We start from the raw sequence: 25,074 nt of genomic DNA on the forward strand, positions 1-25,074 counted from the left end.
TTAACACGTTGGATTGAGTTGCAGGGTGAATTCAGTTCAGAATTCCTGAATATTTATCTGTTCTCTCCAGCTAACAAGCAACACTTAAAGAGTAACCATACAGTTAGATGGACACCTAGTTAACAGTGGCACGTACCACAGTGCCAAGAGGAATTGTAATGCCTGTTTGTCATTCTAGCACTTTATGACTTTTTCCCACCCCTGCCACCCCGTGTCCTCTGTTCCAAGTGCAAAAATCTTCCCATAGTTTTAAACTAAGGAAATTCACTCAAAAGTATGTCTCCAAGCATTGAGAGTTGGTTGTTTGCTTTTTCAGCCTACTGACAAGGAACTGAGACAGATCACAGCACTGCTGTCAGCTCAGCAAACCGCTCTGGAAATTATTGTCAACATGTGCTGCAGTGAAGGTTTGTTACAAGTTTATAGTTAGACATTTTTCCCTGGGCTGAGAGGGAGCTTTCATGAGGATTTTCTTAAGTATTACAGTTATGTGTGCTTTGTACTCTTTCCAGATCCTTCCGACGACGAGTGGGAAGAGCTCTCTAGCAGTGATGAAAGTGATGTGTTTATGGAGACTTCCTTCAGTGAGTGTGATGGGCAGCTGCTGTCTCCCCTATGCCTCTCCCATGAGGTTCACGCCGCGCTCACCAACTATCTCATCCCAAAGAAGGTAATCTGTTTTCATTCTAGGATTATTATGGAGCATGGGAAAGGGTTTAGATAGCTATTAATTCTGTAAGCAGAAAAGAAGTAAGCTCACTCTTTCAAGTTTAGGTAAGTGGTAAGATCTGGGAAGCAAAACAACAGTACTGGAAGTAGCCTAGAAGGTCATTATGTCTTTTTCAAGCCTAACCATTCCAGTTAGAAGTCATTTGTTAGAATTTCTATAAAGGAATGATGTGTAAGATGACTCTGCTCTTATAACTTGTTGCTTTACTGGCTTTCTTACATCCAGGTTATTGAGAAAACTTCCTTTCCAAACAACATTGCAGTTGACTTATGTTCTAAGAGCCCTACATGGAAACCTTTGATTAGAAAGTAAGAATTTTTCTATTTTCAAAATAATTTGTCATTATCTTATTATATGAAATGATAGGCCATTAAATAGAAGGTTCTGACTCCCTAAGACCCAGCAGTTCCATTCCTGAATATATACCCTAGAGAAACGTGTGCATGTGTGCACTAGGCTACACATGTGAGAATATTCACAGCAATGTGGATCGTAATTGCCCAGACCCGAAAACAGCCCCAGTGTCCATCAGTGGTAGAATGGATAAATTCTGACATAATCATACAGGAGAATACATACAGCAATAAAAGGTGTCCAAACTAGAACTACTCACAACATGGATGAAACTTACAGTGTTGATCCAGAAAAGAAAGAACTGCATATGTACACTATGATTCCATTACATAAAATTAAAAAATGGACAAAACTAAACAGTACTGTTTAGAAATGCATACATAGTGATAAATATTAAGAAAAACAATGAAATGTTTACCATAAAAGTCTAGGTAGTGGTTACCTCTGGGGGTCAGGGAGGTGGGGTGTGATTGGGAAGAGATAAGTGGGCTGTGATGGGGTTAGCAGTGTTTGTTTCTTGCCTAGATGGGGGTTTCAAGGGTGATTGCTTTATATAAACATTTTGTTAAATTCTGTGTGTGTGTTAGGCATTTTACTGTATATATATGTCATATTTCAAAATTTTTTTAAAGATGATACCTTGCATAAAAATTTTTGTAAAGCAGATTCTTTATGACACATGAATGACTGAGAGGCCTGACTGCTCAAGCAATTTGATTGGAGAGATTCACCTTAAGATTCTTTGCTAACTGCCATAGACCTCCTTCTCTTTATAGGTATTCCCAGTCAGAACATGAAGCTTAGGTTCAAAGTTACTACTGAATTCTGTTCATAATTCTCTTCATCACTGTTAGAGGAACAGACTGCTTTATTCCACTTCCTTTCCAGAATGAACACTCTCCAGTGTAGAGCCCTTGTGTGTCTCCAGAGCCTTGTGTCCCTCCTGGATGTGGACCATCTTGGAGGAGCTCCAGCCCTTCAGACACTTGCGCAACATCTGTCCCAACTTCTTTTTTCTCAGCCAGGTAAATATTTAGCCCTTACTGTGAAAGAAGGCTTGCTCGGAGCAGAATTTTGAATAGGCAGAAACTTGGACTTGGGATTATACAGTTTGTCACCCAATCTGCAGAAAGCTTTTCCAGTCACTAACAGTCATGTACAGTACTTATACTTGCCAGCAGCATAGAGTCAGAACAAAGTGCAGAAGCAGATCTGTGGGTTCTGTTTTTCTTCTGCGTGAAAATTGTTTGCATCTAATTGTGTCAAGCTAATTAAGGCTGAATCACAAATAGTGTAAATATTAGCCCCATTAAACTATTTGGGTGATCTGTTTTTTTCCCCATAAATATAAACCATTTGATTTATATAATCTATATATATGTAATTATATATGTATTTATGTTCATATATATAATGTGTAATTATACATAATATATATAACAAAACATTTGCTTTTTGAACAAATCTTCACATAAGTAGTTCAATGGTATTAACTTAAGTTCATCATGTTGGTCAACCATCAACCTTATCTGTTCCCAAATTTTTCCATCACTTGATTTTTATTTGATTGGGTAATCCACATGTGTACTATAGAATTCAAAAGTTAACCAGCAAAAAAAAACCAAACTCATTGCCGTCAAATTGGATCTGACTCACAGCGACCCCTCCTTGGGTTTCCGAGGCAGTATCACTATGGAAGTAGATTGCCCAACCTTCCTCCTGAGTCAACAATTGTTAGAGGACATAAAGCGGAAAGCCTCCCTCCTTCATCCTATAGCTACCCAATTCCTTCCCCGACGTAAGCCTCTATTACCAGTTTCTTGTGTATTACAGAGAGATCCCGTAGATACAAGTATGTATGTCTGTGTGTGTGTGAAGGAAAATAGCAGAACACTGTGCGCACGATTCCACACTTTGCTTTTTTTACCTAGCATATCTTTCTTCAAACACCTTTGCATGGTAGGAGCTGAATCTCTAAGTCGTAGGACTCTGATATGATTAATTTTATTTGTATACAAACACCTAGAGAGGTACCCTAGATAACTATTCTTATAAAATGACCTAGCTCCACATGGTTTGATGTGTGTTCTTTTAGCGGAATCTCATTTAAATTGGCCACTTTAAACTATAAGAGCTTAAAACAGACAATAAAGATAGAGAGGAAAAAAATAATAATTTATATAGTAAAGGCCATTCTCCTCCCCGCCCCCAACATGCGTCTGAAGTGAGGGTCTGAAGAGAGGCGTGGGTCTGATCTGCTGCTCTCTCAACCCCTCTCAGGTTCAGAGTATCATTAGGGGTTTTTGCAGGAAAAACTCGAAGTGTCACATTTGATTTCTTCACTGACTTCAGAATCTAACCACCAAATAAGATATAACTCCACTTGTTAAGTTGAATATATTATTGATAGATTTCAGTGTAAACTGCTTAATACTTCTCTTAGAGCATTACGTGTAAGAGTTGAACTTTTTTTTTCCAATTGTGATTTGGGTGAAAATTTACAGAACAAATTAGTTTTCCATTCAAGAATTCATAACAGATTTTGTTTTGGGATATTGATTGCAACCCTACAATTTAACAGCCCTCTTCCCACTTCCTCCCTGTGTTTCCTGTTCCCATTAGTCCTTCTTTTCTATCCCTTCCTGCCTTCTGAATTTTATCCCTGGGCAGATGCTGCCCTTTTGATCTGCTATGGTTGATTGTTCAAAGGAAGAATTGAGCTCTTCAAAGATCAACATATTGGTTGCTTTTGATTAAATACAAGTTTCTGAATAAAATTCAAACACTAATCTTTAGTTTTTTAAACATCTGTTTGCATTCTATGACATTCATAAGAGGTGTTGTATGTTTAATGGTGCATGTTTTAGAAAAATTGATTAGTTTTCTGTAAATTAATAATTAAGTAGACAATTTCTTCTGTATTTCTTAGAAACTGATAGAGTTGTTAATCTGTTTCTAGCAACCTTCCCCATTTGTCCATTAACAAATGTAATTTTCGAGTAATCTTGGGCTGTTTGTGCATTCACTGATTGGAGGGATCACAGGAAAGCGATATATAGCCACACTGAAGCGTTTTATATGATAGTCTAGGCCAGTGCTACCCTCTGTTCCCATTCTGAGCCAGGACCAGGCAAGTGCTGGAGTACAGGATGGCTTGTCAGTATGAGCAACCCAGATGCGGACTGTAGCTTTATATTTCTTCCTAGCCTTCTTAGAAACCTGGACGGGATCTGGTGGTATTTGGGGAAGGGACTTTCTCTGGCTTTTGCTGGGATTCTGGCTCCCATCAGCCTAACAGAGTGTCCCATGGGGTAGAAAGAGCTATTGCTCGTGTCCATTCCCATCATCTGTTCCCATAGGTTGAGAATGGGGAACAGGGCCAAATGCGGGAGTCTACAACCAGGGCCCCAGGTGACCAGGACCACAGGACTTACCCAAGTTTCTTATTGTCTCCAAGCCCTGCCAAACATTGAGGTAACCCTGCCTGCCCTAGTTCCACAGTCAGCCATCTCTTATCTCTAGGCCATCTCTCAGTAAGGTACTACAGGCCCCGTCTCCAACCAGCATGAAGAGTTTCATTCTTAGATATTTTCTCCCAGTTCTATGGCTATTTGTGATTTCTGATGTTTGAATATTCATTGCCTAGAAAGATCATGGGAAGATTATACCAAGCTGATACCTGGAGAAATAATGGAAAGTTTCTGAATTGTGGGAAGATGTAATTAAGCACTTTGATTTTTAAATAAATTCCTATTTCATGGCTGTTCATCGACAGAATCTTTCTTTTTTTCAAGGTACAAAAATGTGACGTGCTGCTAGGTTAATAACACTTTTTTTATGTATCCTGAAAGTCATATGTCTGTTTTGACAGAGATAACCAATTACAGGTCCCTGTCACTACAGTGTTTTGAAATTCTGTTCATCTAATGAAGGTGCTCTGGTGGTGTAGTGGTTAAGACATTTGACTGCTAACCAGAAGGTCAGTGGTTCAAACCTACCAGCTGTTTCATAGAAGAAAGATGAGTTAGTCTGCTTTTGTAAAGATTTACAGCCTTGGAACCCAATGGGGGTTGCTGTGAATCGGAATTGACTTGGTGGCAGTGAGTTTGGTTTGGTTTATTCATCTAATGACGTTGGCTTTATGATTCTTTGAGAGGTCTGTAATCTGAATTGATCTTCTACATAGGATGGATTCACAGTACACGCAATAGGAGAAAAGCTGTTGATGTAAGGAAGATTGTCATTAAAATGGCTCTGGGCTTTAAACATTTGGAATTTATCAAATAATGTAATTCTGTGGGTTCTGTATTAATAGTCTGAACAATGATTGGAGAATTTGGTGAGGAGGATAGGACTGAACTGTATACTGTGTGGTTTTACCGTGGTTACTATGAGTGTTAAATATATGAGGATCATATCATTCTATCTTAACTTATTTTAGTTTTAATGCAAAAAATACAATTCTGAATAGTTACAACATTTGTTATACTCTGTATTTTCCTACATTATGTTTACAGCTACATTATGTTACAAAAGGAGACTCAAGTTTTCTTCAGTAGGAACTGGATCATCTATTCAAAACATTAATATATCTGTCTCTTCCATTAAAAATTGTTATTTTCTCAAGTTGACAATAGCAACTTGAAAGGGCAGATGGAAGTTTAGGGGACAGTGAGTTTGTGTTGATGATGGTAAAACAATTTGGAAAAGGATAGGGAGAAAAGTAGCACAGTTTGAAGAATGTTACCATTGTCACCGAATTGTACATGAAGAAATTGTTGAATTGATGTGTGTTTTGCTCTCTATGTCTTCAACAAATCAAAACAAAACAAACTGTTGATCTTCAAAAGTGTCTAGAAATTTTTAACAATATTGTATTTTTATATTGGGTCACTCTGTCATTTTGTTCCATTGCATGGGTTCCAGAATCATTTAGGGTTCCCTGATTTTCCAGATTTTGGAGAAAAACCAACCACCAACAACCCAAACTGTTTGGGAAATTCTTCTATCCAGCATGCTTTCCGGTCCTTATTAGGGAACTGAAAATCAGTTTGGAAGAGTCATCTAAATATTGGATGCTAGATTACTTGTGGGTTAATTTTTTAATTTTTTTAATACTTTATTGTGCTTTCAGTGAATGTTTATTACATAGCAGATTAATTTTCCATTCAATAGTTCATACACAGATTCCTCGGTGACACTGGTTGCAATCACCACAATGTGTCAGCACTTTCCCCATTCCCACCTTGGATTCCCCATTTCCATTCATCCCATTATCCTACCCCTCACTAACTCCTCATCTTTGTTTTGGGCAGATGTTGCCCCTTTGGTCTATTATAGTTGATCATTCTAAGGAGCACGTTTCTTCTCGGTGTTGTTTATTTTATTTTTAAATAATAATTTTTTGTTTTTGGTGAAAGGTTACATAGCAAATAAGTTCCCATTTGACAGTTTCTATACAAATTGTTCAGTGACATTAGTTGCATTTTCCACAGTGTGTCAACATTCTGTTGAATTTCACTCTGGTTATTCCGTTTCATAGAGTAGGTTTGGTTGTGAAGAATATGCATAGCAAAACATAACCAATTCGGCAGTTTCTATATGTACATTCAGTGACATTGTTTATATTCTGTGAGTTGTGCAACCATCCTTACCCTCCTTTTCTGGGTTGTTCCTTCCTCATTAACATAAACTCACTGCCCTTTAAAATTCCAATCTAATCTTTCAAGTTGCTGTCGTCCATTTGATATCATCTAGATAGTTCTTAAAAGAGCATGATGCTCAAGGCAGATGTTTTTCACTACTTAAGCTAAACTGTTGTTTGGTTTTAAGATACCTTCAGGGGACATTTTTGGTTTAAGGTTTAAAGATTATTTCAGGACAATAGTTTCAGGGGTGCATTCAGCTTCCATGGCCCCAGAAAGTTAGACTCCATAAGAATTTGAAATTTTGTTCTGCATTTTCCCCTTTTAGTCAGGATTCTTCTATGGAATCTTTAAGCCAAATGTTCAGTAATGGTAGCTGGTTCTTCTGCATTCATGGCAAAGGAAGCAGTTGTTCATGGAGGCAACTAACCACACATTCCATATTCTCCAATTCCTGACTCTCCTCCTTCCTCTGTTGCTCTAGGTGAATAGAGACTAGTTATTGTGCCTTGGATGGCAACTTGCAAACTTTTAAGACCCCAAGCACAACACAACAAATAAGGAACACAAGCACTAAACATGTTATTAGGCGAGTTAACTGGGATGTCCCATGAAACCATGACCCTAAACCTCCAAACCAAGGAACCAAATCCCATGAGGGATTTGGTATACATAAGCAGCCTCAGCAGCTACTCTTTTTCCCATTGTATAACTGTTAAACTCTCTTTCCCTGCCCCCCCCCGTAGCCACTAATAAACTTTGGTCCCTGTACGTTTGCCTTTTCCTCTCTTTTTACATAAGTGAGGCCATATAATATTTGTCCTTATCCGATTGGTTTATCTCACTCAGCATAATGTCTTCAAGCTCCATCCATACTCTAGCATGTATCAAGATTTCATTTCCCCTACTGGATGAGTAGTGTACCATTGTATGTATGTACCACGTTTTGTTTATCCATTCATCTATTGCTGGGCATGTAGCTTGTTTCCACCTTTTGGGTATGGTGCATAGTGCTGCAATGAACATTGGTGTACAAGTCTCTTTTTCAGTCTCTGCTTATGTCTTTTGGGTGTCTCTGAGTGGCATAACTGAGTCATATGATAGCTCTATTTTTAGTTTTTTGAGGAACTGCCACACTGTTTTCCACAATTATTCTACCATTACCACCAGCAACGGACAAGGACTCCAGTTTCTCCACATCCTTGCCAACATTTGTTATTTTGTATTTATTTATTTATTTTTGTAATGGTATCGCATTGTGATTTTAATTTGTATCTCTCTGATGGCCAGTGAAACTCGGCATCTTTTCATTGGTTGGGCCATTTGAATGTCCTCTTTGGTGAAATGTCTATTCAAGTCCTTTGCCCATTTTATGACTGGGTTGTCTTTTTCTTGTTAAGTTGTCAAAGTTTTTTTATATTTTTTGGTTATTAGATTCTTATCAGGTATATGGTTTCTAAAGATATTCTCCTAGTTGATAGCTTGCCTTTTCACTTTTTTGGTAATATCTTTTAAGGAACAAAATTTTTAATTTTTATGAGATCCCATTATTTTGTCTTTTGCTGTTTGTGCTTTTATTATTACATAATTCGTTGAAAGCTAGGCCTGATAACATTGCCCCTCCTTGTTCTTCTAAGAATTTTATGGTTTTAGTTGTACATTTAGGTCCTTAATCCATTTTGAATTTGTTTTTGTGTGTGGTAGGAGGAATGGATCCTGTTTCATTTTTGTGCATGTGGAAATTCAATTTTCCTAGCACCGTTTATTGAAAAGACTCTTCTTTCTTTCCCCTTTAAATGGATTTAGCATCCTTATCAAAAATCAATTGACCATAGATAATGTAGGTTTGTTTCTAGACTCTCAGTTTATTCTATTGATCTGTGTGTCTATTGTTACGCCAGTACCAGGCTGTTCTGATTACTGTAGCTGTATAGTATGTTTATTAATACCAGGAAGTGTGATACTGCCTGCTTTGCTCTTCTCTCTCAACATAGTTTTGACTATTTGGGGCCTCTTGGGATTCCATATAAAGCTGATGATTGCTTTTTCTATTTCTGTAAAGAAGGCTGATAGAATTTTAATTGGGATTGCATCGCTTTGGGTAGTATTGACATCTTAACAATATTAAGTCTTCCAATCCATGAACTTGGAACATCTTTGCATTTAAAAGTGTTCTTTAATCTCTTTCAGCAGTGTTTTATAATTTTCATTGTATAAGTCCTTCATGTCCCTGGTTAGATTTATTCCTAGGTATTTTATTCTCTTAGATGATATTGTAAATAGAATTTTACCCTAATTTCTCTTTCAGAATTTCATTATTGGTGTATAGAAACCCAACTTACTTTCATTTGTTGACCTTATACTCTGCAACTTGCTAAATTCCTCTATCAGCTCTAAAAGTTTTCTGTGAATTCTTTGGGATTTTCTATATATAGGATCATGTTGTTGTTGTTGTGTGCTGTCGAGTTGGCCCCCCCTCACAGCGACCCCTCCTTGGGTTTCCAAGGCAGTATCATTACGGAAGTAGATTGCCCAACCTTCCTTCCGAGGATTATATCATCTACAAATACAGATAATTTTATTTCTTTTCCAATCTGGGTATCTTTTTTTCTTTTTCTTATTACTCTAGCTAGGACTTCTAATAGAGTATTGACTAGAAGTGATGAAAGCAGGCACCCTTGTCTTGTTCCCTTTTACATGGTGAAAGCTCTATTTCTTTCTCCATCTAGTATGATGTTGGCTGTTGACTTTTCATATATGCCCTGAGTCATATTAAGGAATTGCCATTCTGTTCCAGTCTTCTTTATGGTTTTCACCAAGAAACAGTGTTGTATGTTATCAGGTGTTTATTCTGCACCCATAGAGATGATCATGTGATTCTTTTCCTTTGTTCTGTTGATGTGGTATATTAGCTGATTGACTTGCTAATAATCATAATCATCCCTACATTATTGGAATAAATCCCACTTGGTCATGGTGTATGACTTTTTAAATATACTGTTGGATTCTGTTCAATAGTATTTCATTGAGGATTTCTGTATCTACATTTATAAGAGATACTGGCTTGTAGCTCTGGTGGCATAGTGCCTAAGGCATTAGACCGCTAACCAGAAGGCTGATGGTTCACACCCACCAACCGCTCCTCAGAATGAAGGTTGGGCAATCTGCTTCTGTAGTGATACCACCTTGGAAACCCAAGGAGGGGTTGCTATGAGTTGGATCTGACTCAACGGCAGTGTGTTTGGTTTGTTTTGTTTTTTTTTGGTGGTGTATTTGTCTAGTTTGGTGGTGAGGGGTATGTTTGCTTTATAGAATGAATTAGGGAGTGTTCCTTCTTTCTTTATCTTTTGGAAGACTTTAAACAGTATCGGTGACAATTCTTCCCTGAATGTTTGGTAGAATTCTCCCATAAAACCATCTGGTCTAGGATTTTTTTTGAGGGGGGGGAGATTTTTGATCACTGATTAGATCTCTTCACTTATTATGCATCTATTGAGATATTGAGACTTTTTATTTCCTTATGAGTCAGTTTGGGTAGTTTATGTGCTACTAAGAATTTGTCCATTTCATCTAGGGTGTCCAGTTTGTTGCTATAGATATGTTCATAATATTCTCTCATGTTGTTGTTGCTCAGTGTCATCGAGTTGGTCCCAACTCATAAAGACCTTGTGTAACAGAACAAAACGCTGCCCGGTCCTGTGCCATCCTCACAGTCATTGCTGTGTTTGAGTCCACTGTTGTAGTCACTGTGTCAGTCCATGTCATAGAAGATCTTCTCTTTTTTGCTGACCCCTCTATCCACCAAGCATGATGTCCTTCTCCAGGAACGGTCCCTCTTAATAACTTGTCTAGCATATGTGGACAAAGTCTTGCCAGCCTCACTCCTAAAATGCATTCTGGCTGTACTTCTTCCAAGACAGATTTGCTGCTGCTTCTAGCAGTCCGTGGTGTATTCAGTATTCTTCGCCAACACCATAATTCAAAGGCATCAATTCTTCTTTTGCATGCATGCGAGGCAATTGAAAATACCATGGCTTGGGTCGAGCGCACCTTATTCCTCAAAGTGTGACGTCTTTGATTTTTAACACTTTAAAGAGGTCTTCTGCAGCACATTTGCCCAATGCAATATGTTTGATTTCTTGACTGCTGTTTCTGTGGGCAGTGATTGTGAATTAAAGTAAAATGAAATTCTTGACAACTTAGTATTTTCTCAGTTTTTCATGATGTTGCTTACTGGGCCAGTTGTGAAGGTTTTTTTTTTTTTTTTAATGTTGAGGGGTGATTCATGCTGAAACCTGTAGTCTTTTATCTTCATTAATAATTGCTTTAAATCTTCATCCCTTTCAGCAAGCAAGGTTGTGTCACCTGCATATTGCAGACTATTAATGATTCTTCTTCCAATCCTGATGCTGCATTCTTCATATAGTCCAGTTTCTTGGATTATTTGCTCATTATACAGATTGAGTATATATGGTGAAAGGATATAACCCTGCAACATACCTTTCCTGATTTTAAACTGTGCAGAATGCCCTTGTGCTGTTTGAATAATTGTTTCTTGGTCTATATACTGGTTCTGCCTGAGCACAATTAAGTGTTCTGAAATACTCATTCTTTGCAGTATTATCTATAATTTGTTGTGATCCACACAATGCCTCTGTGTAGTCAGTAAAATACAGGTAAACACTTTTTGCCTGTACATCCTAAAAGTACCCCTCGCAGTGCAGTGGCTAAGTGCTTGATTGCTAAGCAAAAGGTAAGTGGTGTGAACCCCCCAGCTGCTCTGCGGGAGAAAGATGTGGCAGTCTGCATCTGTGAAGATTCAGCCTTAGAGACCTTGCAGGGCAGTTGTACTCTGTACTGTAGGGTTGCTGTGAATTAGAATCCACTCAATAGCAACATGTTCTTTTGGTTTTTGCATCCTAGGAAAGGACAAAAATATAACTTTAAATAGATCACATTACTAGAGCATTGGTGTAAGAACGTAAACTGAAGTATGCTGTTTCTAGGCGCTACAGATGAGAAGTTTTGGCTTAAACATCAAAAGTGGTTTCATTATAATAGCATATTAACCTTTCTGTTTGCATTGCTTTTATTCTATTTCTTTATCTGCAAAGTAGACATATATTTCATTTTTGTGTTTTAGATTTTACTAAACATACTGACTTTCTAGAAGCCATTAGTAGTGCCTTGAGGGCCCTTTTGCAAACAATGGCCTCCAAGAACATTTCTCAGGTAAGATTTTTAAGTATTTATTTTATTACCAGAATAATGCATCATCCATGTGAAAATAATTTCATGAGTGCATAAAGTAAAAAGTAAAATCTCTTCCTCCTCCCCAGCAACACAAACGTACAGGTGGTTTTTTATTGATAGTAGGATCTCTTTCTCTGTAACTTTTTGTTTGTTATATAATGTTATTAATATATTCTTTGAAGATTATTTATCTTTTTAACATTTTATTACAGATATTTTCAAACACACCCTCCTGACCCTCCACAGTTCTCTATCTGTACCTCCCTGATAGGTACCTTACCACATTTTTTTTTTTTTTTAACTTTTTATTAAGGAGATTTTCAGCCATTGCTAAAAGCAGAGATAAATATATAAAGAACCCACAGTTATCTGACCTTGAACCTCAGCAGAATCACCATCTTGCCATTCTTGTTTCATTCATACCCTACATTTTTTTTCTACCTGGAGTAGTTTAAAGAAAAGCCTAGATATCATATAATTTCCCCCAGAAATACTTTATTATGTATCTCTGATAGAAAACAACTTTAAATAAATAAATAACCACAATACCATTAATTGAAACCCCAAAACTAACAGACTTGTCTTTATTATCTGACATGCTGTCGAGTTCAGTTTTCCCTGATTGCTTTAAAAATGTCATTTTACCCTTGTGTTCAAATCAGGATCTAAGCAAGGTCTACACATTGTTTTCGTTTGATATTTTGTTCTCTTAATCCCTTAAAGCTGCAGCGTTTTCCTCTCCCTTTGTCCCTTTTCCATACCATTTATTCATTGAAGAAACTTACTTTGTCTTGTAGAATTTTCCACATTCTCTCATTTTGGCTGATTTGACATGGTGATGTTGTTTAACATGTCTCTGTCTTCCGTATTTCCTATAAACAGAGGTAGGTCTAGAGGCTTAATAAGATTCATGTTCAGATTTTTTCACAAGACTATTCATAGGTGTTACTGTATATGTTTCCTATTTTTATATTACAAATCATATAATGCCTTTAAATAGTTATATTAAGATTCATCAATGTGTTCACCTGACGGTTTTAGCAACCAATGATCCATTATTTCATTAGGGGTTGCAAACTAGAGATACTCTAATTTTGTCATTTCTTTTATATTTATTAGTTATGATTCTTCTGTAAAAAAGAACTTTCATTAATTACACAGTTTATAGAAAATAAGGTATATTATTTACCTTCTCCCTTTTTTTTCCCCCTAAAATAAAGAGTTGATGCCCTACATCCAATAAAAGGGACAGTGAAGGTTTTGTTTCTAATATTATGAACTCATGGTTTTTTCTGCATGTTTATATTTCATTCTGTTAAAGTCATTCTATCTGATGAAAACATTGTCCCATCTTTAGACCACAGGATCCCCTTAAAATTGGCTCCTGTGTCTCTGACATGAATCCAATTGTTTGGATAGCTTTTTTGCTTCCAGGCACAACAAAATGTCCCAGACTCATCTTGTACTTTTCTTGCTTAAAACCAAGATTAATTTATTTCTCCAAGAAGCCCTGATTCCTTTTAGTGGGAAATTAAATTTTAGAATGATTATTGTTACCCTGTTGTCTTTGTTTCCAGGCCTTTTTAGTGGACAGAGCTAGGAAATAAGTGTTTTTTAGAAAGAGAAAAGTAAATCATGAGGTCCTACTTGTATTTCCAGTTTAAATAAAAAGGGACAGTGTTTTCACATACATCCCTTTTGATTATATATTTGTATCTTTTTTTGCTGAAAATTTGGCTTCCTAGTGGCCTTAAAATTATTAGTTATTTGTTTTACCCTAAAGAATCTATTTAATAGTTTCAAAACCCAATGTCATTATTACTAACAGCACTGAGTGCAGTTGAAGGTTTCAGTGTGATTGTTTTTGTTCATAGGGTATACACCTGTAGGGCTGTGCGGTCAAATTACTGTGGTTTAAAGTTGCTTAAAAGAGAAATTCTTCTCTGTATAGTTTGTTATAAAGTTAACTTTATTTGTTTCAGGTTTTGTTTTTAGGGATTACTTTTCTGGCTTACTTTAACTTTTATTTTCTAATTATATAAAATAGCTTCAGAATTAAAATGATGCCTCAATATGCATTCAGAGAGTTCTGGCTTCTGCCCCCTTGTCTGTATTCTTTTCTTCCACTATTGGTAATCATCCTTTTTAGTTTTTGGTTTATCACTGTATTTTAATTGAAGATACAAGCAGATCTGTATATATTCATACTTCGTTTCTTTTCTTAAAAGCAGTATTTTTTCATGTTGCTCTTTTTTCACTAGGTGATTACATCTTGATGTAGTATATAGAGATTTTTCTCTTTGCTTATAGCCTAATACTCCATTGTATAGTCTGTAGTTTTACTCAACCTGTCTGTCTGATACTGATGAACATTTGAGTCGTTTCTAGTCTTTTGCTATTACAGATAGAACCGTGATGAATAGCTTTTTCGTACATGTTATATTTTTGCCATTGTGTCTTTAGGATAGGTTCCTGGAAGTGAACTTGGTGGGTCAAAGAACAAAAGCATTTGTAATTTGCTAGGTAGTGAAGTATTACTCTCCTTGAACCATTTTGCATCCCCACGGCAATGTATGAGAATGCCTGTTTTGCTATGGCCTTAATTAACAGTATGGTGTTAAACCGTTGGGTTTTTGTCAGTTTGACAGGTGACAAAATATATCTCAATTGAATTTGCAATTCTCTAATGTTAATGATGAAGTTGAACAGCTTTTCCCTTTTTAAGGGCTTTTGCATATCTTTATACATTTCCTTTCATCTGGCCATTTTTCTGTTGAGTTGCTGGTCTTTTTCTTCTTTGTATATAAGTGCAAATTCTAGGACCTCACCCTAGACCTACTGAAAAAGAAACTTTTGTGAAAAATCTAACATTCTGTGTTTTAATAAGCTCTACAGGTAATTCTAATGCCTGCTATATTCAGAACTGTTCTGAGCTGTTCTCCCTCCTTCCTTTCTGTATTCCTCCTGTTTTGTTTAACATGTCATTAGCTTGTATCACTTACTTCTGGTTAGTCATCTGCTGTCCCCTGGGGCACTCTTCTTTCCTTGAAGATTTCTACTGGCAATTCACTGTCACTCCTCAGTAGTCCCATCATAATTTAGGTGACTTCAGTATCCACGGAGATGATTCTTCAATAGCCTGGCTTTGCAGTTCTTGGACCTCCTCTTCCCCAGTTCGCTTGTCTCCCATCCTTTCTTAGCCACTCGCTCCATGGTTGTACCTTCAGAAACAGGGCTTCTCAAACTTTATCTTGTTCCAGAGCGTAATGGGAATGCCTCTGGTGTTTTACTGTTAAATATAATGTATGTCATTGGCTTCTAGTATCTGTACCCATATCCATTGCCCTCGAGTTGATTACAACTTGTGGTGATCCTAAAGGACAGAGTAGAACTGCCTTCATAGGGTTTCCAAGTCCATAAGTCTTTACGGAAGCAGATCGCCATGTCTGTCTCCCATAGAACAGCTGTGGGTTCAAATCACCAGCCTTTCATCTAGCAGCCGAGTGCTTAACCACTGCACCACCCAGACTAGTAGATACTCTGTTTAAAAAAAGAAAAAGTTTCTTCATATATTTGAGAATTTGTTTAAGGACGTAACTTTTGATTCTCAGTTCTGTGAAGTGGAAATGGCGATGATGCTAGATCTGCCAGGTAAGCTGTTGAGAGGATCAAAAAATTCCTATACTGTAGGACCTGTAGTATAAGGTATTTTTATTGATTTTCCATGGTATGTAGGCAGTAGCTAACTGGGTCAGTCTGGTATTAAAGAAAATAACTGTAGACTCATGTTCATTTAGTGGGAAATAATTCATTTATTAAGGTAATAATTTCCCAGTTGATTATGTACTGGGTGTGACATAGAATTTTAGAGTTAGAAGGACACCCCCATTCTAATACTTTACAAGGAAAGGAAACCAAAAGCTAGATTTGTTGAATGACATATTTAAAGTCTCACATCTATTACGTCAGCACTGGGACTGGGATGCAGCTGTCCTGCTTCCCTGTCTAGTTTCTTACGTGGTTTGTACCTGGTACGCGTTGGGTCCTTGAACTGTGAGGTATACTGGAAATAATGCAGCACGGTCTGACTGCACCTGTGCTTCAGTTACCAATTAGCTTGTTGTTCATTGCACATTTACAGCAATAAACTTGTCCTAACTATAAAAAAAAACCAATGGTTTGCAGATTTTTTGTCCCTCAGATACTTTCTGAGAAGGCTGGCCCATTAGATTTGGTAGAACTAATGAAATGATTCATAAATGAATTTGATGATTTATAACTATTCAATATTTTTATAAATAACATTGAGTGAGTGTGCATTATCTTATTTAATCCTCATAGTAATTCTGTGATGATTGATTTTATTTCTGATGAAGAAATGGAAAATTTAGAGAGATTAAGTAAGTTCCGCTGGATTGCCCAGGGATAAGTAGTGGAGCTAGGATTTGAACCCTGCCAAATGTATGTTCAGATTAACTTAAAATTACCACTACATGGTGGACCACTGTATAATTTAATGTTTTTTTCAATCTTTAATGTTTTGTAACACATATATCCGGAAGAAGTTCTTACCTCATATAAAAAAAGAAATAAAACCAAGCTGTTCTGGTTACCTAGTGCCACCCTGACAGGAATATACCACAAATGGGATGGCTTGAACAAACAGAAGTTTTATTCTCTTACAATTTTGGAGGCTTTAAGTCTAAGCTCAGAGTGCCATGCTCTAGGGGCTGGGTGAAAGATTGCTTGGGCTTCAGCTCTGCTTCCTGCTCCCAGCCCACTGAAGCTGGAGGCTTTTCTTCACTCAGACAGCTGCTGGCTGCTGAAGCTGACTAGCCCAAGGTTGACAAATAAAAAGACACAGTCCCAGTGTTAACCAAACAACATGGCAGGCCACTAATTCAAGTCCAGATGAAGTCCCACAATAGGCAGAGCATGGTAGGCTGCTGAACAATGACTTGGCTACATGCAGGGTTCAAGCGTGCCATAAGCTACAGACCATTCCCAAAGCTGCTGCTTATATATATAGGAAGCAGACCATATCCCTAAAGCAGCTACTCAGCTGCTTGTGGTAGATCCCACTATGGAGTTGATTGCCAGTCTCCTCATAACTACCACCAACTGCACAGCCACTCAACCAGGTCCAGTCAAGTTGACACACAGCCTTAACTAGCACACAAGCCCATTGCCATCAGGTCAGTTCTGACTCCTGGCAACTCTGTGTATTACAGAGTAGAACTGCTCCGTAGGGTTTTCTGGGCTGTAACCGTTAGGGAAGCAGACTGCCAAGCTTTTATTTTGCTATACCACTTGGTGAGTTCTGCCAACCTTTAGGTTAGGTGTCAGTAGCAAACTGCTTGGATCACTCAGGGACCGTAACCTTGTATAGTGTCAGCTAATTTTGTTAAAGCCACATGATCATATTACATTTTCCCAAACCTTTCTTTAGGATTAGGGTTAAAGCAAGAAATCAGAATCTCTTTAGTCTGTGTACTTCTGGTATGAAGGACGTTTTCTTCAAATGAAACAAACAAGAACAGAAGCCCTGTATGGCTTGCAGCTTTGATATAGTAGATAGTGACAGTGATCAGGCCTCAGTTTAGTTTGGAAAACACAGCTTGAGCTGTATGTGGGAGTAATTAGAATAGGTAATATCTTCTCTGCTAAGAATGTCTGTCACTTTAAGAAGCTCACAGCCTATAGAACAGATTGTTGTCAATCCTGTCTTCACATGCTGCTGGAATTGGTTGAGTTTAACACTGTAAATGCTTTCTTTTCTTTCAACAGTGCATGACTCCTGATCAACTGATGACGTTATGCAAAACTGGCATTTGTAATAGTAATACCGGCGTTAGAGTAAACGTTGTTAGTATTTTAGGAATCACTGGCAGCGTCCTAGCCAAAGAAGATGGTACTCTTGAAACCCTTAAGGTAAAAACAGTTGTCATCCATGAAACATGAAATAATTAGAAATGGGGAAAGAATAAAAGTTGGTGCAGGATTTTTTTAAAAACCCTATGACGTCATGGAAAGATGTCCAGAAGTTGCTTACAAAGGTATAATATTATTAGAATATACCCTTTGGCTTGTTCTAACTGTATGTATTAGGTCCTTGAAAAGCTGAGTCACATTTTGCCATTTAATTTTACACCAAAAATACTTTTCAAAAATGAATTTGCCTTCAGTGAAAAGTCAAATTCAAGATTTTTAAAGATGTCCTTTTTCTTTGATGTTGCTTAAAATGTATGCATATTTTTCTCCTGACAAAAGGATGAGCCACCCAATTCTCTTTGCATACTAGGTTAAAGTGCACTTAAAAATACACCACAAAGTTACTCTAATACCACTTTATAAATTTTAAGAGTGACTCTGGTCAACCAAAAAAACCATACTCACTGCCAGAGAGAACTGCCCCATAGCATTTCCAAGGCTGTATATCTTTACAGAAGCAGACTGCCTCATCTTTCTCCCACAGAGCAGCTGGTGGGTTCAAACCACCAACCTTTTGGTTAGCAGTTGAAGGCTTTAACCCCTGCACCACCAGAGCTCCTTAAGCAGCTCTGGTAGTACCACTAAACTAAGGCAGGCACTCTGCACACATGCTTTCAGCATTTCATCCTAGCACAGCTGCTTGGGAACTGTGCTGCTAGAGGTACAGCATGACTAGTAACTAAAGAGAGTCCAATTATCCTTCATTGTGCTGCTGATAAAGTACTGTTTACTAATGGGTAATAATTGTAAAGTATTAACTTGTTAAGAATGTTATAATTGTGACCTAATATTTTTAAAAATTGTTTTTACTGTGGTAAAAATGTACATCACAAAACATTTGCTAATTCAAAAGTTATTACCTGTATAATTCAGAAACATTGGTCACATTCTTCGTAATGTGCAGCCGTTATTACTGTACTTTTTGGCGTTATTCCACCACTGTTAACAAATTCAGTGCCCCAAAGCAGTCATTCCCACTCCCCTTCACATCCTCCCCTTATAATCACTGATAACCTTTGGTTTCTATATATTTGTCTATTATATGTATGTGAGATCATTTGTCCTTTTGTGACTCTTACTTCACTCAGCGTGATATTTTCAAAGTTTGTTTATCCAACATGTATTCATGTTATGGCCTGTATCAAAACCTTATATCCCTATGGCTCAGTAATACCCACTATATATATGTACTGCATTTTGTTTCTCCATTTATCTGTTGATATGACTAAATTTATTATTATTATTGTGATTTGGGTGAAGATTTACAGAACAAATTCACTTTGTTGCATACAGCAGTTTACATATACTTTGTCTCATGACATTGACCACAGTTTACCAAAATGCAACAGCTCCCTGCCCACTTCCTCCCCATAGTTACCTCTTTCCAGTGTCCATCCCTCCATGGTGATATGATTAAATATTTTTAAGGACTTATTTTTTTTAAATGACAACATGTATATAGAAAAATATTTAGAAAATTATAAAATGATATATACTGAAAAGACTCATCTCCACCCAAAATTCCCAGTGCACCCAGGAGAGGCAGCCATTGTTATCACATTGTTCTGCATCGTTCTAGGGAGAGGCTAGATACAGGTGGAGGTAAATGAGAGAGTCTGGCTGTGTGGCTGTGTATGTGTGTACACATGTAGATGAATTAGTGTATGTAGGATCCCTCTCTGCCCCTTAAGACTATACTCTTCAAGGCTGACTTTGGAGGAACAGAAAGTTTTCTTGGGGCATGACATTGTAAGATTTTTTAATGTTTGCATTATTCACATTTCCAAACATAAAGGTGGAAAGAATGAGTTTTGTTTACTCTTCAAGTAGATTTAACAGTTACTAATATTCTGTCATATATACTTCATACCATTTCTTTGCTGGGTACATTAAAATACATTAAAGATAATCATGCTATTTGCCCCTTTTTTTTCAGTATGTATCTAAAAAAATAGGGACAGTTTCTTACATAATTGCGTTTATCACATCTTATGTACCAAAAAAAAAAAACGCAAATTCACTGCCATCGAGTTGAATATGACTCATACCAACCTCTCCTTGGGTTTCCGAGGTGGTATCTCTACAGAAGTAGATTGCCCAGTCTTCTTCCAAGGAGTTGCTAGTGAATTTGAACTGCCAGCCTTCTGGTTAGCAATCACATGCGTTAGGCACTACGCCACCAGAGCACCCACATCTTACATAGTTAATAGTAATTTCTTAATATGTCCACTCCCTAGTCCATACTCACATTTTTCCAGGCAAAATGAGAATGTGTTGTGTTCTTCATTTATTTTTATTGTCTTAGAGTGTTTCTCATATAATTTTAAAAGCAGAGGATTTTTTTGTTTTGTTTTTTCATGTTATAGATAAGATTTCTATACATTTTGACATCATGGAGAAAGTCTTTTGAGGTAAAGTAAAGGGGAGAATTTAATGATTTACAAAACAATCATTCATGCATCATTTAAAGTACTTACTTTGAAGACGTACCTTAGAACATTGGACTATAATAATGTGTTTTGTTGTCTCCAGACGATTGGATGCTTTCTACTTGAGGTTGCCACCAAAGATCCATCCCTTGTAGTAGCAGGAGAAGCTCTGGATGCCCTCTTTGATGTTTTTGCAGATGGTAAAGAAGCTGAAAGAGCTTCAATTCATATTAAATTGTTACCTGCTCTGAAAGAATTCCAGCCAATCTTCAAAATGAAGGTGTGTTGCCATTTTATGTAGAAATGCAAGTCTCAGCATTCTTTGGGGATAGTTACCATCGTGTAATTCAGTGGCTTGTGCATAACGAATCTCTGTAACCTCAGTGACTAATTCAGCACTTCATCCCCAATGCTTTGTAAAATCCTCGTTGACTGAGTCATGGCTCAGTCAGTGTTCCTGTTGAATCACTGTAACTGGAGGCCAAAATGATATGTGACAAGTTCCCTTTATTAAACAGTTCAGTAATGGTAATAGTACTTACTTTGTGTATATAAATACTATAGTCTGTAGCACTTTCACATGCTATAGAACAGGACTGGTATCAGTAGTAGCAACAGAACCCGTCTAACTTCAGGGGGATAATGTGAATCAAGATTGGCCCAAGACTAATCCCTGTGAGGTAGAGATCAGACATACCAGCACTCTTTACTTCTCTTCTAGGTTCAATAATCCATTGCAATGGCCACACAGAACTCAGGGATCATACTTACAGTTAAGTGGTTTATTAAAGAACAGGCTGTAATTCAGGATCAGGAAGCAAACAGGCACAACCTCCTTTCTTCAATGCAGGACAGGCCTCCTCCCACCCCCACTGAAGACAGGTTCATCTCAGGTCCCCTTGGAAGAGGATCCTCTTGGCCTTGCCGTCTGTCACCACCGACGCTGCCAATGGGCCCTTTCGAGGCCTTTCGCCCCTTCAGTGTTACAGCCTTTGACCCCGCTCTTCTAGAAGGTTTCTTGCCTCCTGTCTTTCTTCTGCTTCTTTCTTTTATCCTCTGCTTCTTCCTATCTGAAAACCTCTGTGGGGCTGGCTATTTAAATATACAAACTCTTTGTCAATGTCAAAGCATGGCACTCCCACCAGAGCCACCAATTGAACTGACCATTCCCCTCTTGGTAAGCTACAGATGCTTCATTTGCATAGTAGGCTGCAACTCATATAATTTGCATAGTCCATTGGCCAATCCCTGCAAGGTATATACCAATCACAGGGCAGTTTTGCAGGATCAGACAAAAAGTATCAAAACCAAGTTGTTTGCAACTTGCCCAGGAAATGTTCATCAATCTGGCAAAAGTAAAAGACTGTAGGGTAGAAAACTAGGGCAAAGATAACCTCCTTAGGGCTTAGGGGGAAAATCTCTCCAACTGTTTTTCCAAAGAACCAAGGCAAAAGGCACATAAAGGAACTCATTTCACCACACATACATTTAAAATTTATTTTATCTCATGTAATACATTATAGGCCAATGTCATTGTTCTGTGTAGTTCCCTTAGGTGTTCTGAAGGTAAGGCAAACTCTAATTGCTCTGAATTAGAGAATATAACTTCCTTCATTAGCTTATTGATTGATTGATTCATTCATTAGAAACATCAAAACTAACTGTGTCAAATAATAATTTAACAGACTGTTTTGGCAACAGGGGAGGAAGGAAGAGCAACAAAGAATTTTAAAAACAAACGTGAATCACATGACTGTTTGAATCATACTCACACTCATTCACTGCTGTCCAGTTGAATCTGATTCATAGCGACCCCTCTATTATTTTAAGCTTACCATTCTCTTCTGGAGCTCTGGTGGCGTAGTACCTAAGGCATCTGACTGCTAACCAGAAGGCTGGCAGTTCAAGCCCACCAGCCACTCCTCCGAAGGAAGGTTGCGCAATCTGCTTGCATAGTGATCCCACCTCAGAAACCCAAGGAGGGGTTGTTACGAGTCAGGTCTGACTCGATAGCACATAACAACATTCTCCTCTTACCTAAATCTGTTTTAAAATTACGTACTTTTGAGAAATAAAAATATTAGCTATTTGTTTTAAAATCTTTATCAAAATAATGGAAATTTTGATGAGAAATTAGCTTACTTTTGTTGTTTTCCAATAAGCATTGTTTATCAAGCCCCTAATACAGAATTCAGTTCTCATGGAGAGAACCCTATGATGAATTTTCAGGTGAATATGATTTTATGCCTCACTCGTTGCTGTCAAATCAGATCTGACTTATAGCAACCCTTCCTTGGGTTTCTGAGGCAGTATCTTTACAGAAGTAGATTGCCCAATCTTCCTTCCAAGGAGTGGCTGGTGGGTTTGAACCGCGAACCTTCTGGTTAGCATTCAGATACCTTAGGCACTTCTCCACCAGAACTCCCTGATTATATGCCTAGAAATTTGAATCTTCTGAAACCTTTAAGACATTACCAAAAAAAAAAAAAAGCTTTGTTTTCTAGAAGAAAAGGTAAATAGCAGTACACCATGTACATTCTACATCTTTGTTACATCTGAAGTCAGTGCTGGTTTAAGAACGTCATTACTGTTTTTTTAAATGTTTTCCTGTCAATACAGGAAATTTTTACATTTAAAATTTTAGTTACGGTGGCTATGATCTGTTGAGCTAAGTTTCACTAGTTGTGTTGTTGTTATACGCTGTCGAGTCGGCCCTGACTCATAGCAACCCCTCCTTGGGTTTCCGAGGCAGTATCACTACAGAAGTAGGATTGCCCAGTGGAGAGCTTGCTTTTAATCATGCTTTTGTTCAAGATTATAGTTTTCTATATGTATAAAATATGTTTATACAGTTTTTATATGTATAAAAGAAACACTTTCATTAACTGCTGTGTAGTATATATATATTTCTTTTCATTAGTTAACCAGAGTCTACCATTTCAGCAATTTGTGCATGTGGAATTTGGTGGCATTGGTTCCATTCAAGTTGTGCAGCCATTCTTGGTATCCTTTTCCAAATTACTCCACCACCGTTACTGTAAACTTACTGCCCCTAAGCTTTCCATCCCACCTTTCAAGTTGCCTTGTCAGTTTGATTTCACATAGATAATTCTGTAAAAGGGCACAATGCTGCAAGCAAATGTATTTTACTGGTGTGGAGAAGCCATTCAGTATATGTGTTAACCTGGATTCATTTCAACACAGTATTGTGCCTTTTACTAATACCTTCTCCAGATCAGTGGTTCTCAGATGTGCCCTGGGTCTGCAGCATCAGCGTCCCCCAGTGACTGTTAGAAATACTCGTTCTCAGGCCAACCCCTGACCTCAGGAACCCACCGGTTTGGTTTTTAACAAGCCTCCCAGATGGTACTGTTGCATGCTAAAGTTTCGGAACCACTGCTTTAGACTCATGGTGGTGTATACTGAAACCGGACACCATTAATGGTATTGCTCAGATACCCCCTATTCTGTTTCTGTGGCAGTGAGACTGTGTTCAAGCTACATTATAGTCTGTGTGCTGATAACACTGTTCAGTTTGAAGGCATCATTTTTAATTGGATATAATTCACATACCATAAACTTCACCTTTTTAAAGTATATAGTTGAGTCATTTTTGTAGATTCTTTTAAAGGTATATATTCTAAATTAATCTCTATCATTCGTGTACTTCGTTCAGTTTACCTTGGAAGTGAAAATGTTTTACCAGATTCTGGCAGCTGTCTTGCTTAGGAGATGCTTAAGTAGGCCCTAAATTAAGTACTTAATTAAATGAATTAATAATATCTACCAAATCACATTTGTTTTGTGTTCTTTGGCAGATGCGGAAAGAAGGGCGAGGTAAATACAGCCCAGAGCAGCTGTGTGTTCTCGATAACGTGAAAATGAACCTGAGGAGGTTTATCACTTACCAAGAAACTGTTGAGAAAAGACTGATTTCTTAAACCATCAGAAGAGAGAACAGTTCTTGCCTTCAGTGTTCAGTGTTGAGAATACTAAAGTTTCTTTTGATTGTGTATGTTTCTGAAAGTACCAGTGTTCTATACATTAATTTGAAGTTCATAAAAACTTCAAAACCAGTCAACAACTTTTTCTTTTAAGCTCTAGGGTCTATGTGGTATATATAGTCCTCTCTGATCAATCATGTTCCCAGCATATTTTAATCACTGGAGATACAGAGAGAGGAAATGAGGAAACACGAAGGAATCTCAGGTGGCCTTTACTAAACCGTGAGTGGTGAAGAAGCTGCCAAACAATCATGTTTTCATCGAATTTTGGGGAAAGAAAAAAATACCAAAGCATTGCTTGGATGCTCTTTTAAGCCACTATCATTTTATATCAGCTGAATCTTGAACTGAAAGATGAAGACAACCTTTATGAAACAATTTTTTTGTATGAATTTTACCAATTATGTTTATCTTTGGTGGAAAAGTGAATGGGTTGAATTTGTATTTCAGTATTTAGTAGATTATACTAATGAACTAATGAGGTAATTGTCATCCTCTGTACAAGATGGACTGATGGATTACTGTTTTGTGACATTGCTCCCTGATTTAATATGGAAAAGGAATTGAGAGAAATTTTTGAATAAATAACTTTTTAATCAAACCTTTGTCTTAGAAAAATGGTCTTTAAAGAAAAATGGTCTTTAAAATGCTAGATACTCCTATTCTTG

The 25,074-nt window shown here is 37.4% G+C and overlaps 1 protein-coding gene across 1 annotated transcript in view; it reads left to right on the forward strand.

Moving 5' to 3' along the window:
* HEATR3 (HEAT repeat containing 3) overlaps positions 1-24,343 on the forward strand; it is a 42,170-nt gene extending 17,827 nt beyond the window's left edge. The window contains exons 8-15 of the mRNA XM_007947880.2: positions 317-407; positions 513-670; positions 956-1,038; positions 1,973-2,109; positions 11,873-11,961; positions 17,770-17,913; positions 20,506-20,682; positions 24,221-24,343. Coding sequence (XP_007946071.1) covers positions 317-407; positions 513-670; positions 956-1,038; positions 1,973-2,109; positions 11,873-11,961; positions 17,770-17,913; positions 20,506-20,682; positions 24,221-24,343 — 1,002 coding nt within the window. The remainder of the gene's footprint in view (positions 1-316; positions 408-512; positions 671-955; positions 1,039-1,972; positions 2,110-11,872; positions 11,962-17,769; positions 17,914-20,505; positions 20,683-24,220) is intronic.
* Positions 24,344-25,074: the final 731 nt, after the last annotated feature.

The sequence above is a fragment of the Orycteropus afer genome, unplaced genomic scaffold (genome assembly GCF_000298275.1).
Source record: "Orycteropus afer afer isolate SDZICR_OR568_19922 unplaced genomic scaffold, OryAfe1.0 scaffold00009, whole genome shotgun sequence".
Classification (NCBI taxonomy): Eukaryota; Metazoa; Chordata; class Mammalia; order Tubulidentata; family Orycteropodidae; genus Orycteropus; species Orycteropus afer.